Genomic DNA, 25,195 nt, shown 5'->3' on the forward strand with positions numbered 1-25,195 from the left:
TTGTCTCCTGGGCCCCTCTGAGCAGAGGCCCTCCACTCCAGGCACTACACCTCCAGGACATCCTGATAGCTGCTCGACCACTCCACAACGGGACACGCACGGCTCACGCTGGAAATCAAGACTTTGGGTTGATGTCACAAAGAAGTGGAGAGTGCAACAACCGACACGTGGTTGAAGCACAGACACCATTCGGGTAATTACTTTACAAGTAATTAACCCTTTGCAAAAATCGTACTTGTAGTTTTCATTAAGTTGTACAGGAATGTGCTTGTGGTGTACTCAGTAATGAAGGTTATGCTATTTAAATATCATTTGTAGAAGGTCTTCCTTAAATGTCTTTTTAAACTAAATTCATTATCTGTGCCCAACTTCTTTTTTTTTATGTTATAAAATATCTCGATATGTAGCAGACAATGTGATGGATTTGAGCTTACTCTGTAGTCACCGCAGCTAAACCGATCACACTAACGCCACAGTTCCCAAGCGGGACAGTGGCAGGTCAGGCGCGCTCCCGCATCCCGGTATCTGTTCCCTCGCAGGACAGCATGCATGCGCGCTCTCGATTCAGCAGTTTCCCAGTTCCGTCTCCTCCATTACTGGCGAGGTTCAGAATCAATAAGTCAATAGTTTTGGCGTCTAAATCCTGCCCTGAACGCAGAGCTGGGCTATACAAACAGTCCAGACTGTAGTGCAGACTCTGTGAGATCAGTATTAATTAATAGCTAAAGACATTGTGTTTTGTGTGGAAATATCGGAAGGGTAATGCGATCTGGATTCCTATAATTATAGGCTCCCGTGTCAGGTGTTTATTAAATGTTCAATAAGAGGCGGTTAAGATGTCAGGAAATGAATCAGGCGAATTTGTAAGTCAAGTGAGGCAGGCGTTAATAAATCTCTCCCCATTTTTTCCAAACACTTTGGCTTTGGTTAGCCTGTGAGCCGCCTGCATGTTTTCATACATGATGTCCAACTTTGGCCAATGATATAAAGAAGAAGAATGGGGGGAAAGCAGCATTTAGTGGAGAGCAAGCTATTCAGAAATGGTGTTACACTGTGTCATTAACCTATGTTACATTTTTTTTCTATTACAATTATTTCCCATCGCAGTTACTTACAGCAACCTTTAAGTTGCGCATGTAACAAAGTGCGACACCTGCTATTTGTTTAAGGCATCAGGACTGAGACTAAGTAGCCTAATATTTATCATCTGGAGCATTAAGGCTGTTGCTAGCTGCACGCACAAACAAACCGCGCGAGTATAATTACATTAAAAATCCATCTTTGTTTTATGTAATCATCAGGCCATTTGGGGTTGGCTCATGGGTCCGGGGGGACTTAATTTCCTGCAAGAATAACAGAGTCGTTTCAAATCTAAATGAGTAGCCTAAAAAAGGAATATAACAGTGTCCATTTGAAGTGCCTAAATGCGGCAAAACTCGAGTCACTGAGTCGTCTTCTTCTTTTCTTTAAATCTTTATCTGCCCGTTTTAGCTTGTACTGGAAATTACCAGTCCTTTTCCACAAACCCTCCATAACCAAACTATGAATAATGCATCGGATTGGCATGCACGCAGCAGCAGACACCGATGTTCCAGCTAAACGGGCCTGTCACAACCGTGACGTATCAAAAGACCACAGCCACAGGAATGAATTAATAAAGAGCTGTTGTTTTTCATGTTTTACTGGTAATAATAATAATAATAATAATAATAATAATAATAATAATAATAATAATAGCCAATTGTTTTGTAAAAAAAATTGTCGACTCGTTTAAGAAACGTTTGTTAATTTATTATATGACCGAAAAACACTTTTGTTTAGGTGGATCCAAGTTTCACATGTGATGGGGGGGAAAAAGTTAAACAATCTCGTGATTTTTTTAAACTTTTTTTTTTGGTTTGCTTGTTTTTACTTTTGTAGAAACCCGTGCCTCAGGTGAGTTCACTTTCACTGTTTATAAAAACATCAAAATTACATACAGAAAGCACATGATTTTTTTAATACACGGAAATAAAGTAAAATACAAAATGAACAAACCCCACCCCGTCCCACACACAAGGCATTCATGAAGCCACTAAATAATAAAATAATGCATGTGTCTGGTTTATAAACATATTTTACACGTGCCCGTACCGGTTTGAATACAGTCTTCGTGTTGCTGTAATTTCTCTGTTTGTTCACTGCCAAAAAGATGGCATTCATGGCAATACGCCCTCCTTTAAAGCGCTGGAGGAGGGGGGCTGGGAGGGAGGCACAGATCGCCTTGTGAATATGGGCAGCAGATCGGGTTATCCTAACAGAAAGTTCAGCATAGCCTACACATGTTTTACAATCTCACATTTCTGGTGTGTCGCCCGTTTCACCTTTACCAGAGGAGGTCCAAACAAGGTCAGATGGGCCAGACATTCAAGTGAGAGTTGCCCTTTGTCGAGGAGGTGGGGGGTAGAGAAAGGGAGGGGAGGGAGATGGGGCTCACGTCACGTCATCCTTGAAGACATACTCATGCACAACACTGCCGAGGCATTTCCAAATTGGACAGGAAACAGAGGAGGGAAAAACACTTCGATTATTGTCTCTCTCTTTTTTGTTTGTTTGTTGTTTGTCAAAGAATTCCCGCTCTGTCCTTACACAGAGAAATTGGTTTGGAAATATAACGAGGCCAGCCTCTATATAGGTTCAAACTGAAATAATAATAATAACATAACAATAATAAAACAGATCAAAACAACTGCAGAATGGTTCGCCTTGTTTGACAAAGTATTAACCGACCCAGCTGCATCCTCCTCCTCCTGCTCCTCGAGGTGTCCCGCCGGCCTCCTCAGCCGTGTGGCTGCTGAGAGAAGGCGGTGGGTATAGCCTTGCTATCCACCCCATCCGCCATTTTTTTATTTTTTTTTTTTTGTATTTTTAAAATCTTTTTCTATTTGTTTGTTTGTCTGTTTGTTTTGTTTTTGTTTTTTGGCGTCAAAAACCACGTCTGGGTAGGCTATAACGTCACAGTCCCCTTTTATTTTTCTCATAAATAGCCTATATTTAATAGTCATGTTCGTTGTCCTTCGTTTTAAAAACATAAATAACGTCCACGGATAATTTTTTTCTCTCACTTTGTCCTTGGATTATTTTTTTCCCCGCACACTTTATAAGCGTTAAAGTTCAGTGTCTCTCAGTCGCAAGTTCCGTAGTGCGTCCGCGCCTCGTGTCCTGTAACGTCTCTCTGGGGGAAGGGGAGGTGAGGGAAGTGGAGTAGAGTGGAAGGGGGGAGAGGGAGGAGGGGTCACAGTCCCAACGCGGCCGTGTGCTTTTTGGCCTTCAGTCTTAGGTCGGCGATGCTTGAGTTTTTGCTGGTGTTCTTGGCGGCGGCGGCGGCGGCCACGACGGAGGCGGCGGAGGCTGACTCTGCCGCGAGCGTCGCCAGGGGGAGGCCGAACGGCGGCGCGGGGAACATCATGTAGGGCGCGTGCGCCGCCAGGTGAGAGTGCAGGTGGTGTTGCGCGTGCGCCACGGCGCTGTCCAGCTGTAGCTGCGCCTGCACCTGAAAGGAGAAGGGCGGCACGTTGCAATGACTATCCTACAGGACGGGACGCACGGATGGGGAGAGAAGGGGGAGAACATGCGTTAACTTTGTCTGTAGGCTCATTTTCACTGGTGTGACTGCAGATTTAGTTTCGATTAGGCTGCTTTAAAAAAAAAAGAAGAAGAAGAAAGAAAGAAAATGTATGGCTGCTCAGTGAAACAGTGAGCAATAATCACTGGCCGTGTCGTTTAGCTCCTGGGGTTTTAGTGGCTACACTGCAACTCTTGTGAGTCAGAGATCAAATTTGTGTTTTTATTTTGCTGGACATCGACTGCATGAAATGCAATCTAAAGCCAAACTTATGTGGCCTTTGGGAAATAAAGTTAACCAGCGGTGCTCAAACTAAAAACTAGACTTCACTGACATGACAGAAGATATAAACTCAATAACTTAACGGCTTTATCCAGATTCTCTGTATCGTGCTATTAGCTACCATATATACAGGTGTTCAAATTAGTAGCCTAAATCAAATATCAGGGATTTCCCTTCACTTATTTAAATGTTAAAATGTTTTAGTACTACTAGTAGTAGTTTTGGCCTGCTGGGCCGTTAATATGTTTGTGTGCTGTGGTTTAATGGTTAAGAAGAAGAAAAAAGACAAATAGCTGGTTTTAAAAAAAATAAAATAAATTTGTAAAAAATAAAAGGAATTTTCCAATTAGGCTGTACAGACTCCTCTGTGTTGGCACAGTGTTTTTGTCAGTGTGGTAATAAGAGTTTAGTTACCCCCTACATTGGATCTGGAGTCTCTGCATAGCACTTGGGCAGAGGCTGTGCCAAGAGAGCAGTCGGGGGATTGGTCTGGTTTTAAGACTAGACGCTTCAAAGTAACTTGCCTGTTGGAATGGCATCCGTAAAGCCCCCACGTTGACATATGGCGCTACACGACAGGCTTCAAACTGATTCGCTGCTCCAATCAGGACTCCTGCGAAAACACAGATGATAGCCTAATCATGTGAGAAGAATATTCAACGACACAAAGAGTAAAACCGCAGGGCTGAATAACGAGCAGTAAAAGCTGATTGTCTGGAGTAAACTTGCAATAACGTCCAAGATAGACACTCACTTAAAAAATATATAAACAAAAAGAAAACGCCATGATTCTGATGGCGTAATTAACTGGAAATTAAGCCACTAACTAAATAGTAACATAAAGGCTGGCTCGCGTTCGAGTGTGCAGTTGCTTTGCAGTTGAATAAAAGTAAAGTGGAATAGACATAAACATATAGTCGTTTGTGTTGTGTGGGATAAAAGTGTACCTTTATGTAATTGGTTTTCCTGCTTTCTGCATTTGGCTCTTCTGTTCTGGAACCAAACCTGTGGGGACAGAAATTAATTAGAGACCCACTGATTGGCAGCTGCTTGCGAGGCCATGTGTAATTCCTCTCAAAGTGACAACAACCGAAGAAAAACAATATCCCCAAGGAGCAGTGAAATATTAATGGCACTGCTTAACCCCAGATTTTAATTATTACGTTTAGTCTACAACAAGAGAGAGACAGTTTGAGCGGAAGCAGAGAGAAGGGAAACAGTGGAGTCAAAAAAAAGGAAAGTGTAAATCTACTAAAGGGAGATTTAAAATCATATCAGAAATGAAACGCTCTTGTTGGAAATATGCAGGACTATTGGACTATAATAAATAACCTTGTCAGCGCTGGTTTCATCTTTCTATAGATTAGTGTCCCTGAAGAGTTGAATGGTCTCTCGGATATCGAATAGCAGCAATGCTATTATGGTTTTGGACATCAGAGCAAAGCGATCCGAGAGCATCTCCCTCTTTCTCTTTCCGCCTCCCTCTCATTAAATGACCACTGAAATTAATTACCCTTATCTGCAGAAAAATCCATGTCAGAGAATCGCTTAAATGCCTCGCAGTTTTGTCTAATCACCGCCATAACACGCACTCACACACAGACACACACAAAAAAACTCGCTTCAAAGACAGCTCACTTCTCTTTTTCCTCCTGTTGAAATCGACAAGCGTCAATTTCAGAGAAACGCCTTGGAACACAGATTAAACGATTTATTACTATGATAATCTGCTTTGAATCTCTCAGACAAAGCACCGGCTGAATTAGCCCACGATGCAACGCGTCGGCGTGCAGTCCCCCTTTCACGTCAGCAGGCCTATATACACGCACGGCGAAAGCTTGATTGAAATATCATATTGATTTGGCTGTCAGCTGGCTTCATTTATTGATCACAGTTAGATGTCAATCGGAAGTTCTTTTGTGCACGCTTCAGGTATAATTTATTAGCACGATAAAAGCAGGAAAATGCACTGCAGAATATTGATTGAGGCGCAATTTAAAAAATAAAAAAACACATCAAAATAAATGTGTGGTCTGTGCATGCAACTGGTAAAAATGTATAATGCCCCAGCAGAGATAAAAGAGAGAGAGAACGAGACAGATAGAGAGTGAGGGTGAGCTGTTCTTGATTTGGGTAGAAAATAATACATAATTTATGCAAATCCCCCGAGCTGTGCCCCTTGTTCGGGACACAATACGCCTTATTGGTGAGATTCCAGTTGAGACCGGTATAGAGCCCTGCAAAAAGCTGGCTTTAACTTTTTTTTCGGGGGGTGTGGTGGGTTGAGTTTGAGATGGGGGATTTTTTTTTTTTTTTTTAATGGAGGTACCCGTTTTGTTATGCCCCCCACCCCAATCCAGAAGACCGCCATGTTCGTTGTGGAGACAAATACTGTGTCCTCCACGAAATCGGGCCATACGAGTGTGAAATAAGATGCTGTAAGGTTTTTGAGAAAAACAGATGACAACAAAAAAATAACAAACAAAAACAACAACTGTGTTCAATAAAGTACACCTTCTTCTTCTTCTATATGCCCCCCGCCCCTCCCGCGGATTGCACAAGACCTGTCTGAGCCCCCACCAATCACCCACCGACCCCACAGACTCGGCGAAGCCCTTACTGGGTTTCTGCGCAGATGGCCTGTCCCCGTGAAAAACTACAGCAGCGCTGACAAACAGGGCCATGGTAACATATACACCCAGAAACCGAAGACAAATATTTAGAGGCTTTATTTGTTTCCGCCCGTTTGGACAATAAAGATTCAAAACGTGGTCTCGTGACACGAGCAGCGCCTAATTGAGATAATGAACACGGTAAATAATCCAAACGTGTTGAGGGGGGGAAAAAACCCTAATCACAGAGAATAATTGGGAGAGGAAGTTGCATGCTGCTGGTGAACTCTGCCTTCCTTTCTTAAGATCTTAAGATCTCATTTAACTTATTACAACTTCCATAACACTTCTGGGGATCCACTCAACCGTCTCACAAACACAGCATTACATCAATAAATGCAGCATTAATACAAGTCAGTCGAGCCACACTTATCGTATTGCATTAAAAGAAAACAACAACCCTCAATCAAACAAAATATTATCACCCTCACACCGTTTACATGCGGGATATCAAGCAAAACAAAAATCAGGGAAGAGTGTAAAATCCTTCCTGTAAAAGGAAAGACCCGTGGAAGTTTTTCCCCCGTTTATTATTATTATTATTATTATTATTATTATTATTATTATTATTATTATTATTATTATTATTATTATTACTACAGCAAACATCATCTTACACTTCCATAATGCCGATAGTGGTAATTATAATTGTCATTATAATGAATTTTTAATTATGATTTAGATCTCAATTTCATGCTTAGACTCAAAATATGGTCACTTTTTCTATCACAGATGTTATCTTATTTTTTCCTCTATTATTATTATTATTATTATTATTATTATTATTATTATTATTATTATTATTATTATAATATAGTCTCGTTTAACTGACTGTCCCTACCTGTACTCGGGCCTCCGACAGTCCCAGTCGCTGGCTAAGCTCCTCCCGCATGAAGGCGTCCGGGTAGTGGGTTTCGTCGAAGAGCCGCTCCAGCTCATTGAGCTGCTCTAATGTGAAGTTAGTCCGACTTCTCCTCTGTTTGATTTTAGTTTGTGTCTCGTCTTCAATGGGCTTCGAGTCCTCTTTTCTCTCTTTTACATCCGTGGTGCCTGTTGTGCGGACGAGAAAGGAGGGAGACGTCAACATCATGTGGCTGTACTGTGACCTCCAGCCTGCTTATTACTGGACTGCATATTTCTAAGGTGCTTAAAAGTGTTATTTTTTTCTTTTTTTTCTTTTTTTTTAATGTGCAAAAATGCTTCACTGTCATGTTTAGGCTAACGCATAATTCAGATTATAAACAGGTAAAAACACAAGCCACCCACCTGGGTATGCAAGCGGAGATTAAAGGGCACCTAACACACACAAAAATCAGCTAGGAATTTAAATAAAGCAATTAAATAAAAGCTTACAACCGCCAAAGAAAGAGAGAAAGAAAGACGTGCCCTCAAATATCACAGAGCTATCAGACCTCGGATGTTTTGTAGAGCTACATAAAGCTCTTTAATTATTAACTGCTTATAAATATGCAACGCTGTGCCCACTGTTGGATGTCTGATACACGCTTGTCGCAGTTCCGCTTTTAACCACGCTGCCCATGACGAACAGATGTCTTTTTTTCGCAAGCACCCAGCTCTAAGATATCTTGTCCAGTATGTTGTCACATTTTGTCCAGGTTTCAGAAAACACTGTGGGGAAGGCTTGCACGGGACACACGAGCATCTGCTCCACTTTCATTAAAACGTCAAGCAAAATTTTCTCTGAAAATCGTAATCAAATGTAAATATTTCTATTTGGTTCAGCCTTTAGTGTTGGAAGTACGATTTTTTACATCACCGGTTTGTTTACCTGCTAATGTTTTGGTTATGCAATCATAAATATATACATAAAAACGCTAAATTATTGAGGATAGCGGTGATAAATAATTATCCCTTCTGGTGTAAGCCTGTGTTATATTGGTGTGCGGGATCACACGTTAGTGACAGCAGAAATGACAGGACTTGTACTGAATCGCTCGAGTCCACCGATTTGAACGCCAGGTGTGTTTTTACGCCTTCTTTGAGTTCAAACGTTCCCATAGGCCTCACAATATAGCAAGTACAGATGCCCGAGGTCATTGACAATCAATGCTTCTTAAATAAATCTGATCACTCTCAAGGAGGTTAACCTGCAGCGTTACTGAAGACAATCCACATAATTATTTGTATGATCTGTATATACATATACATATATACATAAAAAGCACGATATCGCAAGTGCACTAATATTATAGAAATATGGGTAGTTTTCCACATGCGGGCCTTACTGTTTGTCACACGTGGGCCTTTTCCTGGTGTTCTGTATTTTTTAAATTGAAACTTTTTAAATGCATTATAAAGAGATAATAAGCTATATTTTAATTAGCATTACAGTCTCAGGAGTAGCTATTTTCTTTCTTTCTTTTTTAAATAAGGCAAACAGCTACAGTTACCAAAACCAATCGATAGCCTGCACTTCCAGAAAGCATCAGTTAATAATTTCTCTTCTTACCTCGCTAACTGACTGTCACTAAATCGAGAATCGCTCCACCGGGCTGCTAAAAATCTGCAATATATCCGTGTGGATGACAGTCATGAGCTCAACTCTTTTTCGCAAATAAACATGTGGCTGCACGCTCGCTTGTCTTCTCAGGGCTCGATCACTCCCTCTCTCTCTCTGTCTTTCTCTCCTCTAAGTCCTCTACACATTCCTGCTCGTAAAGACTGTGTATAGAACACCGTGAAGTCCTACCGTCAATGAGTTTGGGGCTCCCGGCGTCCCTGATTCTTTCCGGGCCGAGCATGTCAGTTTCCCTGCCCGGCGAGAGCGCAACGTTCCGGTTAACGGCGGCCGGCTCCTCTCGGCTCCCCGGCTCCGCAGATAAAGACTCCCTGCTCCCTGCTCGCGTCGACCCGGTCTCCAACACCTCCCTGTAGGTTATCACTTCCTTCTTCTCCTTCACTTTCTGATCGAAAGACTTAGACACGAAAGCGGTGAGCTCTTCCATCACTCCTTCCTCTCCTCTTTAAAAAAATCACACACACCACACTCACTCACTCACTCACACACTCTCCCTTTGCTCCACGACAGCTTAAGACATCAGTGGTGCGGCTCTTTTTAAAGTCGACCCCTTGAAAATGATACAAGGTGATGCAGCCAAACTCTGGACAAAAGGTAAAAAATATATGAAGATATATCTTCTCAGCCAATTCCTCCTCCTTTGGTAGCGGAGTTGGGAACCTGCTGGTGATCCTCTATTGAAGTCACAGTATTTATACTTTGCGGCGCCTTGCCCCCTTGATCCGTGCAAATTACCTCCCCTCAGGATGCCGGGATGAGCCCCCCCCCCCCCCCCCCCCCCCACGCCCCCCACCTCCTACCCCTTCACTGATACTGGAGCGAGAGAGAGAGAGAGAGAGAGAGAGAGAGAGAGAGAGAGAAGCCGAGTAAAAACATTAAACAGCACCACCGCTATTGGCCATTAATCCGAGATTGACAAGAAGGACTAATTAATTTAATTAAGCGCTCATTCGCTGCTATTGTCCTGAGTTAGTTTTTTAAACACCCGGGAGATGGTCACGGATCTCTCTCTCTCGCTCTCTCTCCCGTCTCTCTCGCTCTCTCTCTCTTTCTGCAGGGGTGTGGCTTAAAAAAAATCAGAAAATGACAAGAGAGAGGGAAGCACATGGATGAGGAGCCCTTCCTCGCTATATCTCTGTGATCTGCGGAGGGGAAAAAATAATAACAAAAAAGACGCAACGCTGACACGGAGAGAGAAAGCGGTGAAAGCTGGGACCAGCTGGGATGCCGAGAGGTGCAGCACCAACTTATACACGGAGCTTCAAATCAAGTTCAAGTGAACACATTTGGCTTTAACCCACAGTTGTACATAGTTCGCTTCAGGCCTGCTCTATTTATTTATTTTATTGCGCTTTTAATTTGAAAGTGGATTTTCACGGTTTAAAAAAAAAATAAAATTGGATAAAAATATTGTATGGTAAAGTATTATTAGTAGTAGTATTATTATCGGATGTTTTTTTTGGACAACTTAATCAATATTTTTTTAGACCACCCCGTTTGTGTCTCTGATCACTAATTGTTGTGTTTTGCAACGTCATCATTAGATACGCCACATCGCTTCATATTAATCCTCAGTGGGGTTTTTAAGTCATTAGGATGTTTAAGCAGCTAAACGTTTAATTATAGTGCCTCTTGCGATGCGTTGCCATTGGGCTCACTAATTAACGCTTTCAACTCGTTTTTTCTCCCCCTCCAGCTGAAACGATTATTTGCAAAAAATAAAAAAATAAACAATGGTTCACTTGCGTGTTCAGGTAGGTATATAGCGAGTGCAGCGAAGAGATGGCAATTAAGCCAGAAGAGGAGGGGACGTGTAGCCAGAGAAGAAACTGGATATAGCGGGATTTTAAAAAAAAAAAGTCGAAATGAATTTGATGTAAAATTAAGCACGTTTATTGATAATCTATAAAAAGCCTCATTTCCACACAAGTCCTCTTTACAGTTCTCCTCATTAAATATTAATGAAGTTTCTGCTTAAACCTTAGGCATTAATTACTATTATTTCTACTGCATCGGAAAGCGGGAGGATTCCTCCTGTAGCGTTGAGTTGCCTCCTGTGTCTATTTGCACTGAAACTGCCCCATTTAATGCTCTCTTATCTGTCATTCCTGTGCACATTAGCAATGTATCAGTCGATATAATGTTGTCCTTTCTTCTGTTTTTAAATGTCAGGAAGCAGTTATTCACTTAATGTTGTTTGGATCCTCTGCCTGGCCTTGTTTGTGAAAAAGATTAATATCTGAGAAGATGATCTCATGCAAATAATCACTGACACACATCCACTCGTTTATTTGGGCGCATTGTGAGTGAGTATTTTGTCCGATTAAAACGAAATATAAGTAGCTCGTGCTGTTGGCAGACATACACTTGCAATACATTTGTAGTCATCATTTTTCATCGACTGGATGCTATTTTAAAAACTGCACAGAAAATACACCATCAAGAGAAAAAAATACAAATGAAGCTTAGTCCCTCATTAAAATACTACATTAAATAATCTCCATTTAGAAATGCTCTTTTTTAAAGAGCTTTTACCATCCCCCAAATCGTCATAATAGTCATGCTATTATGGAAATGTAATTGTCTAACTTTATCTCGTTTAATTAAGGCGATTCAAGCGACTTTGTTTATGTAGTAGTGTTATACAAAAATACTTTAAAACTGTTTAACACAATATCTAACGTTGCAGCAACAACAACAACGACAAACTATGTATGCCGAATTATTAAATAAGTGTTGTTTAGTTAATGAAACATAATAGAGGCAAAATCCGTAAAGCTATGGTAAAAAAGGGGGTCCTTCGATCGATTGCTCTGTGTTTGATTCTAATTCCTTGATCGATGCTTTCCGGTTTGACAAGCAGAGTCTCCCAAACAGTGCATGGCTGTTGTTGAGAGGCAGTGCCATTTAAAGGTGAGAAGCGGGACTCTCCTTTTAATTTTTATAGGGATACACTTATTTTTAATATAAGACATGTTAGTAGATGTGATACGTTTACTATTGCACATCCGGGACCTTTATTTAGAACAAGAACCGCGGTCCCAAGCTGGTTAAGTTAGCACCGTTAGCTTAGTAGCTAGCCTCTGCACAAAAACAAACATTTATTAGCTGCTTGCGGCAACGGTACTTTACCTTTTAGCAGTCGGTGGTGATTTAATAAGTTAAATACTACTGTATGTAGGTGGCTGTGCTTTAATAGTCGTTAAATGAGCTTATGGTACAGTGGTCAGAGTAGTAAAAACGTTGTGTTTTATACACGTGAGGAGTAAATAAATAGGTCGGTTCCCACTGATATTCCAGCAAACTGTCTCGAAGGGTTGTTTGAGAGATGTCAAAAGGAGCAACCCCACTCTTGTGTATGTTTTGCCAGCTGACTGACCGCCAGCATGGGTAGGCGCTCGTCCGACAGTGATGATGACAGCCGAAGCAAGAGAAAGAAGAAACAGCGTCGCCGCTCTTCTTCCTCTTCTTCTTCTTCGTCCTCTTCCTCTGGCAGCAGAGTGAGAAGTAGCCGCAGTCGGAGGTCCAGTCGCCGCCGGAGCCGCTCTCGCTCCAGAGACAGGAGGTTAGGCTTCATCGTGAAATTTTCCTTCTTACATGCGTGCAGAGTGCGGCTCTCTGTTCGGCTGGAGTGTGTTTAACCAACGACTGTTTTGCATTTAAAGCTTCTGAAAGGTTAAAAGCCAGATGCATTCAGAAATTGAGCATTTCATTGGAGGGGCTGAACCTAATTAAAATGTGACACATTTTAAACACAAATATTTTGGTTTTTACAAAATATATTTATTGCATAACTAAAATCCAGGAGGTCATTCAGGATTCTCAGTTTAGAAGATTTCATCATGTACATTAAAATACACAGCATTTCAAATGCACACAAATGACCATGCGCTTGTAAACTAGTAATAAAACGTGTGCAATCACGCCCTGTATTTTGGCCAATATATTTGAATATAAGGTATAAACCTATACTGTTTTAGAGTTATTGAAAAGGGGAATGTATTCGACAGACTTCACATGAAGGAGCTGCTGGTTGCTTCGTTATGACTAACTCTGCAATTGCTGCATTCAACCCTAGTATATCTTTTACCTGGATTAAAGTTGTATGTATTGTCTATGGGACAACAATTGCACTGATGCTGACGTGTCTCTGAGGGATCACTTTTGGCCACTATCACCAGTTGATATGCTGCTTGGGTTCCACTTGGATTTTAGTGGTATTATGCTTCCCAGCAGTCAGTCTTTTCTTGAAAAACTCGATAAAGCAGAGGCTGAAAACACTGATGTATACTTCTTGTATATTTCTTGTGCTCTGTAGTTAAGTTACCACATTCTTCTGTATACATATATTATCTGTATAGCTTGAATAGCTTAAAAAAACAAAACACAAACATTGTATGCAGATTTTTTTTTCCACTCACACATTTTGACTTATTGTAGTTGGAAAAGAGCAGGTTTTCATAACTGTGACTCTTTTGTATTCAAGCATTTCAGTAAAACATGAAAGTATGACAGCCACTGGACATACATGGTACCGGCACCCTGAAACAGGAGCAGCTAAACTAATTATATATATTTTCTCGAATTTGATCGTTTATATCTTTGGTTGTCATCCCATCAAAATGTGTCTGTAATCATGAGAATTTCAGGAATTTGCATTTCAGACAGCCAAGTAGAGGAATGTATTTGCATATCAGCTGATACATGAAAAAAATGGTGGACATTATTTTGTTTTGACTTCAAAATGTTCTCTAGTTTTTGTTTTAAAATGGAGAACGTCATGATATCGGATTATATCATATTCAGACTTTTTCCTCAACAGACAAAAGCTTAGGTAATGAAGCTAGATAGAACAACAGATTAAGAGATGTTTGTCTGGCCAGCATGCTAGCTTTCTAAACGTTTCACATTAAATGTTCTGATTTTAAAAGTACAGATGTTTAGCATAGGCTTTTTACAACATAGCTCATTTAAGAGTAAACCTATTTTCTAGTAAATGAGTTATGAAGTTCCTAGATTGGAAAATTATGTCTTCGGTAATGATTCCGTGTGGACAGCGAAGGGCCGTCATACTTTTCCCAGTAAATGCCAGAATTAAGACACTTTAAAAGGACCAAGAAATAAAATCTAACAAGAAAATTTTGAATCAATGTGCAGTGGTAATAATTTGTCCAGGAAAGGATGTCAGTAAGAATTTAAACAAGCACTTTTGCGTCTGTAAAAATAGGTTTGGAAGGCAAACAGCTTTGCAGAGAGGTTAGTTTCTTATTCTTCAATAGAAATCTAGGATAGATTTTTGTTTGGGCTTATTTCATATCAACCCTCCTCTTGATAATGTGAAGGCTTAAATATAAAAGGTTATGACATAACATCAGTTTTATCATTTTATTCTGATCTTCGTAAAGTAAAACACTTCAGTGTTTAGCTGTTGCTGAGGAATGAGGAGGTTCAGTAATAATCAACCTTCTTTGCAAGTAGCTACTGACTGGACCTGACCTCCATCCATCCAACCGTCTATCCACAGCTGCCACTGGGTGTATGTGGCTGTTCAGACAAGGCCAGTTGATGGTAATTATTTATGAGGCTTGGTCAAGGTCCATTACTGCTGATGGGAAGTCATTGGCTGCCTGCACAGGGTGGGGTAGGGTGGGCAGTGTAAACCCTGGGACCACAGTCCTTCATCTATTAACTGCTTGTGTGTTTTGAACAATTGACTAAGACCTTCTTTATTTCTGTCTCTGTGTGTGTGTTGGATCTACTTGCTTTAAATAGGTTCATAAAAGCGACCACACGTTTTGTAGCACTGTCAACCTGAGTAATGTAAAGTGACCTTACATGAGGTAAAACAGAAGAGGGCTTATGTTCTGGCTGGGTGACATCATAACCACATAATTAACATGTATATGTAAGGAAAGTAATTGTATCCCTGGCCGTGGTTAAGTTACAATACGGGAGTGAGATGGAAAAGTGTGTGTGAATAAACGCAAAATGAAGTCCAAGTTGTGAGGTGTTATTTGCGTTCACGTTAAAGACTTCTGTGTTGGCCATTGCTTCCCTCTTGCATGTGTTCTACCCATTATGTTTTATTACGTGCACACAGGCTTTTGTGAAAATGTGTGAGCTTTCCCCTCCTTCCAAATAATCCCATCTCACTACTGTGTGCTTCTTCTGTGCAGTGTGTGAAGTGGTTGTGCAGGGCTGTGGAAGTTATTTCATAAGGCCCCGCTCTTGGGATCCAGCCTTTAGAATACTAATAGATCTTTGCTGGGTTTCTCTAAGTGGTACAAATCTGGTTTGATAGTTCAGCCTCTGTGTTATTTGTATTGCTTGCCTTTTTCTTCTCTCCTTCTCTATCTAGCAGAGCTCCCACAGGACTGAGAGAGGGATTTTTTGTGGGGGGGGGCATGTGTATTAAAGATTTGGTTATTTTTGGTTCTGGTGAAACAAAAGAAGATGTTTTAAATAATGAATATTGCACAAAGTGTTTGCAGTATCGGGCGTGGGGCTGTTTCAGCATTTACATTCACTCCCATAAATGACTCCTGCTACATGATATCAATAGGAACTCAGTGTGAGCGGTGTTTGGAAAATAGACGCTGCACACGCTGCTGTAGCCACATTAAAGAGCAGCAGAGAACTAAAGGGCCCCTGTGGAGTAACTGTAAGGCATCCTGCATGGCTCTGCAGCTCTGGGCCTTGGACCAGAGCATTCACTAATGCACACTAGCTGCTTGTGATTCTGATAACAAGCTACGTTTTCTGGATCGTGTGGGTATGTTTTCTCTTAAACATAACAGCAAAATAAAGTAGTGACACGATATCCACTTTTTTAGAAGAGGGAAGAATTTTAGATGGTGCTTTCTGAGTTTTTGTCCACTGGGAAAATGAACACAGAAAAATGTGCTTGACGTAGTGGAGCATTAGGGTGAAGTGAGGAGAGACTTTTTACGGGAATGGTAAGACTTTGATTTTTGTGGAAAGTAAACTGTGAGAAACTAAACAATACAGCTGAATGACCCCCCCCCCCCCCCCTCCCTCTATTAACCACCCTAAGCATTCAGGACAAATTTGTGCAGTTTTTTTTTTTTGAACTCCAGAACAATGATTAGTTGTATAATCATACTCCTGTATGATTGATCTGCTTTTAAGGATTCTATAATAAGATTAAATGTATGTGTGTATTTTTTTTTTTCCTGTCCCAGGAGGAGAAGACGTTCCAGCAGCAGTTCGTCTCACAGTTCATCTCGCAGGAGGAGGAGTCGAAGCGCAGAGAGAGACAAAGGGAGGAGCCACCGTTCACACAGGTCACGCAGCCGGGACAGGAGGTAGCACCATCGTGGACATTATTCATTCTGCTCATTCTGCTTAATCCCTCAAACTGCTGTATTATTTCCAGTCACTTGAAGTTTCCTAACAGGATTTTAAAGTCAGATTGTCTAAGTTTTAGTCACGCTTGGAGAAAAGGAATGAGAGAGACGGTACCCACATCATTTTAAAAGTTGGTTTGGGGGTGGGGGGGGGGAAGCTTGGAAAGGTTAAGGGTGTTTGTATTACAAATCAGTGCAAGGAATGCCATTGCAGATTTTTCTTATTACAGAAAAATACATTTTTTTGAAAGTTTATTGTAGTCTAAACAACACATCATTTCATATTTATGTCTTATGTCATCAGATGGAAGCACATGGAAACTTATGTTTTAGGTCTGAATTACTGTATTGCGTGTGCATCTAGTTGTGTCTCCGTTTGCTCCGACTATCCGTCTTACTGCATGAGTATTAATGAGACTGTGACACGCAGAGACAGCAGGTCACATGCAGCACCACTCCAGTCTGCCTGCCAAACCCTTTTCTGGAAGCACCTCTCCTTTCACTCATTAGCACCATTAAACCGTCATTAGTGGTACATACTTTGTTGAATTATGATTATTAATGTTGTTGCTCCTTTAAAAAAAAAAAGTTATTCACGTGACAAATGTGTACACGGCTGCACCACACTATGCACACACTCACAGTCCCGTGTCCCTTTCAGAAACATAAAGAGAAAGTCTCTGTGTGGTGGTCCATGTCATTAGCATAGCTAATCTGGTGCTAATGAACCAGTAAACTGTGCTGTTTTTAAATCCCTTCCTCACACACACACACACACACACACACACACACACACACACACACACACACACACACACACAAACAAATGCATAAATACATGCACAGACGCACATTTGAAGAAAAGGTTGTCATAATATATGCGCAAGCAAGGCCCTTTGTTTACTTGTGTATGGCTGCGGGGGAGAGCATAGATCATTTTAATCACAAAGGAAAAAGTGTTTTAATATCTTGATTACAGAGGTGTCAGGATGAAGGGATGATGCAACAGGGATGTTCTGACACGTGTGGTTGATTGCGCCATGAAAAGGCACCACACTTCAACTCTCCGATGTAATGCTCACAGGCTTTTGGAATAAGCGAATTTCGGTGTTTGACTGCACGCTGAGGCCATTTATTGGGAGAATTCAGCCAAACATTTTTCACACATTCTCTCGCTGCTCTCTGCGGTACAGTGGCAGTCACTCACAGCACCACTGGTGATTAAAACATCAGTTGAAAATGGTGTGGTGTGAGATGAAAGGTGGAAGGGATTTGGGAGATTTAGAACTACAGTCGATGACATCGGTGTTTACAAACGCTGCAGTGTGATTAGGAGGGTTGCGTTGTGTAATCGGCTTAGCGGTAAGCGAGGAGCAGGTGGGCTGGGCCGGGCTGGTGTTGGTGGGAGTGCGTGGTGGGGCGTTATGAGGTTGAGGCGGTGTTAGAGGTGGAGATGTGCAAAATGATGGCAATGATGATTAAATTTATGCAGTTAAGTGATGGCAGCTACAATTTGTGTCTGCAGAAGTTGACACGGGCACATGTGCTCCTGTGTTAGCGTTCGAAGAATCCAGTGGCAGTTTTCTTGTGTAATAAATGGGAAAAGAGCAGAAGTGATGAAATGATTGATTGGCAAAAAATAGTAATTTGATTTTTTTGTTTTAAATCTTTTATCAACCACACAATTTAAGAATGAATCTAGAGCATAATATTTAATTTAATTGACAGCGAAGCTAAATGGTATTTGAGCAGTTGTGGAGAAATTATGTGACTATTCTTCCGTCTGTATTTATCAGAAGTGCTGCATCTGCGCTGTGCATGACTTTGGTGGGACACTGCATATTTTACAGCAGCTGGGGGTTGTGAAATGAAAGCAGGTTGATGTGTGCACAGGTGCCCTGACTGCTATTAGTCAGTGCTGTGTGTGTGTGTGTGTGTGTGTGTGTGTGTGTGTGTGTGTGTGTGTGTGTGTGTGTGTGCGCGTGCGCGTCGGGATGAGGCTGCCTGAGCTCCCTGAGAGGCTGGCTGATGGATCAGAGGAGGATTGCATGGACAGCAGCTCATGATTGATACGCAGATAGGATATGAGGTGCTGCCTGCCAACCCCCCCACTCCCCACCCTGGCCACACCAACCTGGCACCTCCTTCAGCATGTGAAGCAGAAGAGTAAGAAGATACAGAGAGCACTGACTGGAGGAGAAGATGGAGAGAGGGGTTCAGAAGTTAGAAGGGAATGAAAAAGTGTGGAGAGAATAGGCTGAGTTTCTCCAGGCGAGGGATAGAGCAGAGAAGATCCTAAAACAGGGGGAGGAATAAAGTGGAAAGACAAAAGTGAGCCCCAGTGTAGAGAAGAGAGGGATATTATTCAGAAGAAATAAGAATAATAATGTCTGCATTGGAATATTGCTGGGGAGAAGATTAGGACCATAGTGGGCCATCGTGGGTTGAAGTGAAGGAATTTTATTACCTCCTTTTCAATCCCCTTTGTATAAATAAAAAATAAAGAGATACATGAAATAAGAATAACGCTCTATCATGTGTTTACATCTATCGTTGCTTCCTTCTCCTCTCCTCTCTTTTACACTCTTTTTTTTTCTTCTTTTTTTTCCTGCCCTCAATCAGAGAAGGGCCAGGTCCCCCAGAGGCAGTCAATCTAGCCCTGAAATGTAAAACAGACAAGAGGAGCAGATTACCTATTTGCCATTAATGTTTATTCTCTTTGATGTGAGCAGGCATATCAGGCTCTGTGGGTGTGTGTCGTGCCTTCCTGTGAGCACGCTGTCAAGTGAACATGTGTGAGGCTGATTGAGAGAATGCATGTATGTGCAGATTTGCGTGAATATGAGGGGGAGTGTCACGGCCTAGTCCACTGGGGGAGAGCAGAGTGGAGCATGGCAGCAGCAGAGTAGAGTGATCTGATGCATACCCAGTCCAACAAAGGCGACACGGCCTATCATCACAGTCGGATCACAGGAACGTCTTTAGGTGAGCTCAACGGAGCATCGGTGTGGTCCGCTTTCATGGGCGGCCACAGCAGGGGTTAAATGTGTGTGGCGCAGTCAGTCATTCTGTCAGCCTTTCATTGACAACAGTTAGCTTTAGAGGGCCGTTGGAAGATGAGGAGGAATGTCTCATGCGTCAAATCCACCACTTGACCCATCAAAAGGAAGCTGAGCATTTCGGGTAATGTTAGCTATTCACACGTAGGTGAGCATATACTGGAGGGCACATGGTAATGCTTACATTTTCCCCATTAATATTTCAGGGTGTGTTGAGCTAGCAACGCAGAGTGCTAGCGTCAGGGTTTAGCCCTGCTAGCACAGAGTGACTTCATCACTGCTGTCATAATTATATGGTGAGTGAGACCTCTAATTAGCAGTCATTTTCCTAGTAGTAGCGAGATATAAACACACCATCTAAAGTGCTATGCTACGCTGACCAGAGTTAGGATTGTCTCAGACTCTCACACATGTCAAGATGAGTTCCAAACCGATGCTTGCTTAAAGCAGGAAAATGACTCCAAATCTAAAGTCTATCCATTTTTTTCAGCTTATTCAGTTCAGGGCAGTCATGAGGGGTGGAGCTTAACCTAGCTCTTATATGGCACAGTTTGCCAGTCTGTTGAAATCATTCATACTCACTTTCACACCTGTGGCCAGTTTGGAATGACTAATAAACTGAACATGCATATCTTTGGCAGCACAGGGGTGCAATGGTTACAACGGTCACTTCACAGCAAGAAGGTTCCTGCTTTGAACCCCATCTAAATCCTTTCATGTGAGAGGTGCATGTTCTCCTGTGCCTACGTGGTTTCTTGGCTGGTACTCCAGCTTCCTTTCACACTCTAAAGACCTGCACGTTAAATTGGTCATGCTTGTGAAATAATAAAAGAACTGAAAGTTTATAGAATAACTGAATGCATTGTTAAATGCACCTTGTAGTATAAAGTGCTTCGATTGGTCAGTAAAACTAGATTGGAGCACCTTAGAGGTGTAGGTGGATTTTAATCTCCACCACCTTTGGATAGTATTTCAGCTATTAGTAAATGAATAAGTGCATTTTAAACTTGCCGAAGATGGAAATAATAATCAGTAATTGTACAGAGTTTGTTTTCATATCTTTGGGTTGTATTGATTTTTTTTAAAGTAAGCCTCGAGTGTTCCTGTTAAAAGGAGTACTCAGAAAGAAACTGAACTACTTTTGCATGTCCAGGCTCGGTTGCAACAGCAAAAGCTTTTCATTTTGGAGGAATAACAATGTGGATCGATAATGAAACGGGTTAAAATATCAAAACGCTGACCTATTCAGGTCTGTAGTAGACGAGATTCAGAAGTCAAATCGATGGCTACACTCAGATTAATTTAAGATTGTGGGAGTATTAGATTGATGATTTCCAAATGGCTTTCTTTGTGTTTGTAAATATCACAGACAGCGGTACGATTGGAACCTCATTGTGGAACTTCTCCAGCAAGACTGGAAGAACTAGGTTATTTGGATGTTACAGACCATAACATGAGCTCTGTTTTCTGCACAGGAGATCACAGAAGCACTCCAGGCGTGTGCACGTGTACGTGCAAAGGTTGAGCGATGGCCTGGTATTTATTTCACTCAGCAATTTTCTCCCGTATAAGATGAGGTGTCGTACATCTGCTAGATAGCTTTTTCTGCCTTGCACTGACACGGAGTGTGTACAAGGTCATCCAGGCAGCTTGGAACAAGGAGCGCCGAGGTGAGGAGCAGAAGGGAGGAGTGGATGGTGGGGCAGCTGAGTGCAAGTAGACAGAAGAGGGAGGAGGAAAATCAGCAACTTTATTGTGGGGAAGCTGAAGTGAAGCCTCCCAGCTTTCATTGCACCTGGATCAGCAATTCCCCTGTCAGGTGGCGGGGTGGGAATTTTTCTCTGCGTTTTTCTCCGACATATATTTTTATTTGCACAGTTTAGAGTGTGTCTGTGAGCGAGAAGTAGCAGGTGGTTTTGGGTGTCGCTAGCTTCATGAGGGAAACGAGCCCGAGTGTGTTTCGAGGAAATGACATGTGAAATCCGATTTCCTCAAAAACACACTGACATTTTGCTTTTATAAGTTGGCCATAAGGGGTAAATTGTGTGGCTGATGGATACAAAATAAAATGAGGAAGACTGCTAACAATCCTTACATCCTTTTTCTTCTTCAAGGTACAGAATCTCACTTGTGTTCTCCCAATGTTGTAGTGGGTCTTATACTGGAATTTAAGAGCAGGCTTCTGGCTGTTTTTTTCCATCCGTCTGTCTGTTATCCCATAGACTCTCAACAGCTTTTCTTCTCCCCTTTCCTCAGGATGACATTTAGCCCTTTTTTCCTTCTTCCCCTATTACCGGACTTGCAAAGTGTTGATTTAAACTGAAAGATGACCTGGTTTAGTTCAGCTACGTCTTCTCTACTCCATAAAAATCAACATGCGTCATGAGATCTGAACGCGTTTGTTGTTGTGTTTCTCTCTTTTCCCCCCTCTCTCTGTCTTACTCTCTTTCTGTGTTGTCTTTTTTATTTATCTGCTGTAAAGGCCAGTCAAGCGCTGCTCGGCTTTGTTGTCAGAAACCTTTATTTACCAAAGGGAGGAATAAGTGACTGACACAGACAGCCTCTTTCATCCCCGCTTCGCCGCAAGCAGTGTTCCCCTCTACTGCCAGAGGAAACCCCCCTCCTACTCACCCTCTTCTTCACTTCTGCCAAGCCACCCCCCTCTCCATCGCACCCCTCCATCCTGCAGGCTCACAACACACTAGCCCACTCCCCTGGGTAGAAACCTAGCTGTAGTCTGCACTCGCGCACACGCACAAAAATTCGATGGTCCTAAACAAAGACGAGTTTAACATCACAGACGGCACAGACTGGTCCCTTTACTCATATTATCCGTCTGCTAAACAAATGGGTAGTAATGACACATAAAGCTTGTTACGTTGTAGTGGCGGTTGGAAAATGTAGTTTAAACATTTTTTAACATTTTTTTCATGTCAGTTCATAGAGGGCAAAGAGGAATATCTCGGTCGCCTAATCATTATGTCAGAAATCATTTGAGCACATTGATCTGGGTTCAAAGCAGAAAGTTACTTCAAAATTAGAAAAGAACATTCATACTCATTCTCATTAGTATGGTTGTAAAATGAGGAAATTCTGTATTTCCCTAAAACTCCAATCATCACATAGGAAGGCACTATTAGTACAATTGGACTAACTGCCTGTTTAACCACTAGTACCTATCGAGATTTCAATATAAAACACACCAACTGTTGTCCCTAATCACTACGAACATGCAAAATTTGAATGGTTTATTTGGGAAAATAAAATATCTTTTTATCTTAGCTGTGATGTTATTAGCTTTTAGTATGTTTTTGTTTTTTTTTTGTTGTTTTTTTTTTTTTAAATTGACAGCATTTATGTCCTAATAATCGGTTTTCTCTGAAGGTCACTCAACACGTTTGTTTTGAAGCAGCTAAAACTGAGTAAAAGTCCATCCATTAATTTTGTTCAGCTTATCCAATTTGGTTTCAGGGTGTGGGTGGGCTGGACACCCTATCACCCTATCCCAGCTGTCATAGGGTGAAGGCTGGGTACACGTGAACAGGTCGCCTGTTTATTGCAGTCAAACCTTTCACCATTCCAGCCATTTGCGTTCACACCTACAGCCCAGTTAGCATTGCCAATTAACCTAGCCCCATGCATGTCTTTGGACTGTTGGAGGAAGCCAGAATACCTGGAGAGAACACACACACAAGCACAACATGCAGATTCCACACAGAGGCATGAGCCGGCCAGTGGATTTGAACCAAGGACCTTCTTGCTGGGAAGCAGCGGTGATGCCCAGGAGCAGAAGTTATAAACACAAATTAACATTTTATGTTAATATATATATACTGGAGACATAAAACATACAGTAAATCAATATAATTTGTGCCGAGCAACATCATATTTGAGGATGAGTGATACAAGTACCCAAAATAACTGTATTAATAGCATTACAGTTTAAAATCTTCAAGTTTATAGTCTTGTCTTAAAAAAGTAAATGCAAAATGATAAAATGAGGATACAGTTTCAAGATCATACCTGTGATAATTGAGAAGGTTTTGTATTGTTTTGCACCTCTGCCAGTGAAAGTCTTCAGGGTTAATTAGGTATCATAGACACCAGCCTAAAGTTAATTTCTGTTTGTATACCAAAGACACGATTTAGTTCTTTGATGACTGAAACTCAGTAGAAGTATGTCATTTCCAGTGTTATTTTTTTGGGTAGAGAAACAGATTTGCTGTTTTGAAAATAAAACCACTGAAATGCCAAACACTAATAACATGCAATCAGCCCTCATTGTGTTCACTTTATGACAGTGAAAAGCCTCATCCGTCTGGCCAGACCGAGAGAAAGACGGAGACAGAAACGCTTTTAGCTCTGGCATAGGAAAATGAACACCAAATGTATCTCTCTCACTCTCCTTCCTGCTTTTTCTCTGTCTCTCTCTCCTATTTAAGCTTCTTGAAGTTCTTCCAAATTGGGTTTTAAATGCCAATTAGGAGGTTGAATGTAGTAAAATAAAAGCAAATGCAGGCAGGATGGCCTCACCTTCTGGCTGGTTAGGCTTCAGAGAGAGCTGAGCCGGACCTTTGGCTCCCAGCGAGGCTTTGAGAGAAATATCCTGCCTAATGAACACATTAATTAGAACCATAACTATTTATAAGATGATAATTAGAAACGAAGGGAGGTAAACTGGGCTTTTCCTGCAATTAATGGAGGATTAATTACGGGAGCTAATGAAGTGGATTTTTGAAACGCGTGGAGGTGAAGTACAGAGATGTGCAGCTCGCTTTGTGATCACTGGCATAATTATTTTCTCCAGCACCAAAGCGTTTGAGGCCCTGGTCCTCGCCGGCTCAGGCCGGCTAATAAGCATCATTGCATCGTTATATATGCACTTAAAAAGACTTGCCACTGAAATGACTGTCTAATTATTTCTAATTGGCAGGCCCTGTGTGTTGTCATTGAGCTGTTTGGAGCCGCAGCAGAGCTCTGGGTCTAATAACGCTCTGGGCGGAGAAGGAGGGTAGAGCGAGCTAGAGATGCATTGCTAGAGAGCGAGAGAGCAAAGAGAAGAGGGGCGCTCTACCCGATTGTCTTCTTTTCATAGTCAGACCTGCACATTGCCCTCCTGTGCCCCTCGCCCAGCAGGACAGCAGGTCCTAGAACGATGGCCGACGCACTCGGAGGTCACCTTGCCAAGCAGTCGATTAGCAAAGTTTTATTTCATCCCTGCGTATTTCCCCCCCCTTTTAATTAACAGCTTCTGCTCTTAATTTATGCACACATAAACGCCACCGTCTGTCCACAGTTCTTCTTTTCACGCTTAAACATACTACACACACAGGGAGGGAGGGTGGACGGGAGGTATGTTTATGTGCTCTGTGTGTGTGTGAGATTCACTGGCCAGGTTTTGAGCCAGTCCATGGAGACCTGAGCTCAGAGAGCATGCATGGACAAACCTCAGTCAGCCGTGTTTACCTTGTACTCTCGTTGTGTGCCTACTCCGGCCATATGGACACTTGAACTTGGAGGATGCATATGTAAACACATATAGTTTCAAGTTTGCTGGCATGGCCCTGTTTATACTATAATGATTTTTTAACATTATTAGATGCATCCAAATTTTTTACAACAGGCTTTTGTTTTCGTTATTGGGCCACTGATTTCCATTTAGGCTGTGCGTA

General features: G+C 41.8%; 3 protein-coding genes across 4 annotated transcripts in view; 1 reads left to right on the forward strand and 2 right to left on the reverse strand.

Annotated features, from left to right (window-relative positions):
* Positions 1 to 2,874, reverse strand: part of LOC309687622 (protein FAM98A-like) — a gene marked incomplete at its 5' end in the record, with an annotated part of 104,825 nt that extends 101,951 nt beyond the window's left edge. Inside the window, one exon of the mRNA XM_082502721.1 lies at positions 2,770 to 2,874. Coding sequence (XP_082358847.1) covers positions 2,770 to 2,874 — 105 coding nt within the window. The remainder of the gene's footprint in view (positions 1 to 2,769) is intronic.
* shox2 (shox homeobox 2) lies at positions 1,947 to 9,616 on the reverse strand. Its single transcript, XM_082504306.1, has 5 exons — positions 9,269 to 9,616; positions 7,400 to 7,608; positions 4,834 to 4,891; positions 4,411 to 4,499; positions 1,947 to 3,532 (listed from the first exon to the last, which is right to left on the reverse strand). The coding sequence occupies exons 1-5, from the start codon at positions 9,522 to 9,524 to the stop codon at positions 3,275 to 3,277; spliced, it is 870 nt and encodes a 289-aa protein (XP_082360432.1). The 5' UTR covers positions 9,525 to 9,616; the 3' UTR covers positions 1,947 to 3,274.
* A 2,321-nt stretch (positions 9,617 to 11,937) lies between these two features.
* Positions 11,938 to 25,195, forward strand: part of rsrc1 (arginine/serine-rich coiled-coil 1) — a 120,137-nt gene continuing 106,879 nt past the window's right edge. The window contains exons 1-3 of one of the 2 annotated variants that reach the window (XM_082502807.1): positions 11,938 to 12,010; positions 12,468 to 12,662; positions 16,300 to 16,422. In XM_082502807.1, coding sequence (XP_082358933.1) covers positions 12,484 to 12,662; positions 16,300 to 16,422 — 302 coding nt within the window. In that variant the 5' untranslated portion in view covers positions 11,938 to 12,010; positions 12,468 to 12,483. Of the gene's footprint in view, positions 12,011 to 12,099; positions 12,375 to 12,467; positions 12,663 to 16,299; positions 16,423 to 25,195 lie in introns of those variants that run through there. The other variant, XM_082502808.1, reaches the window with a different exon arrangement.

This window comes from Aulonocara stuartgranti (genome assembly GCF_965226115.1).
Source record: "Aulonocara stuartgranti genome assembly, chromosome: 14".
Lineage (NCBI taxonomy): Eukaryota > Metazoa > Chordata > Actinopteri > Cichliformes > Cichlidae > Aulonocara > Aulonocara stuartgranti.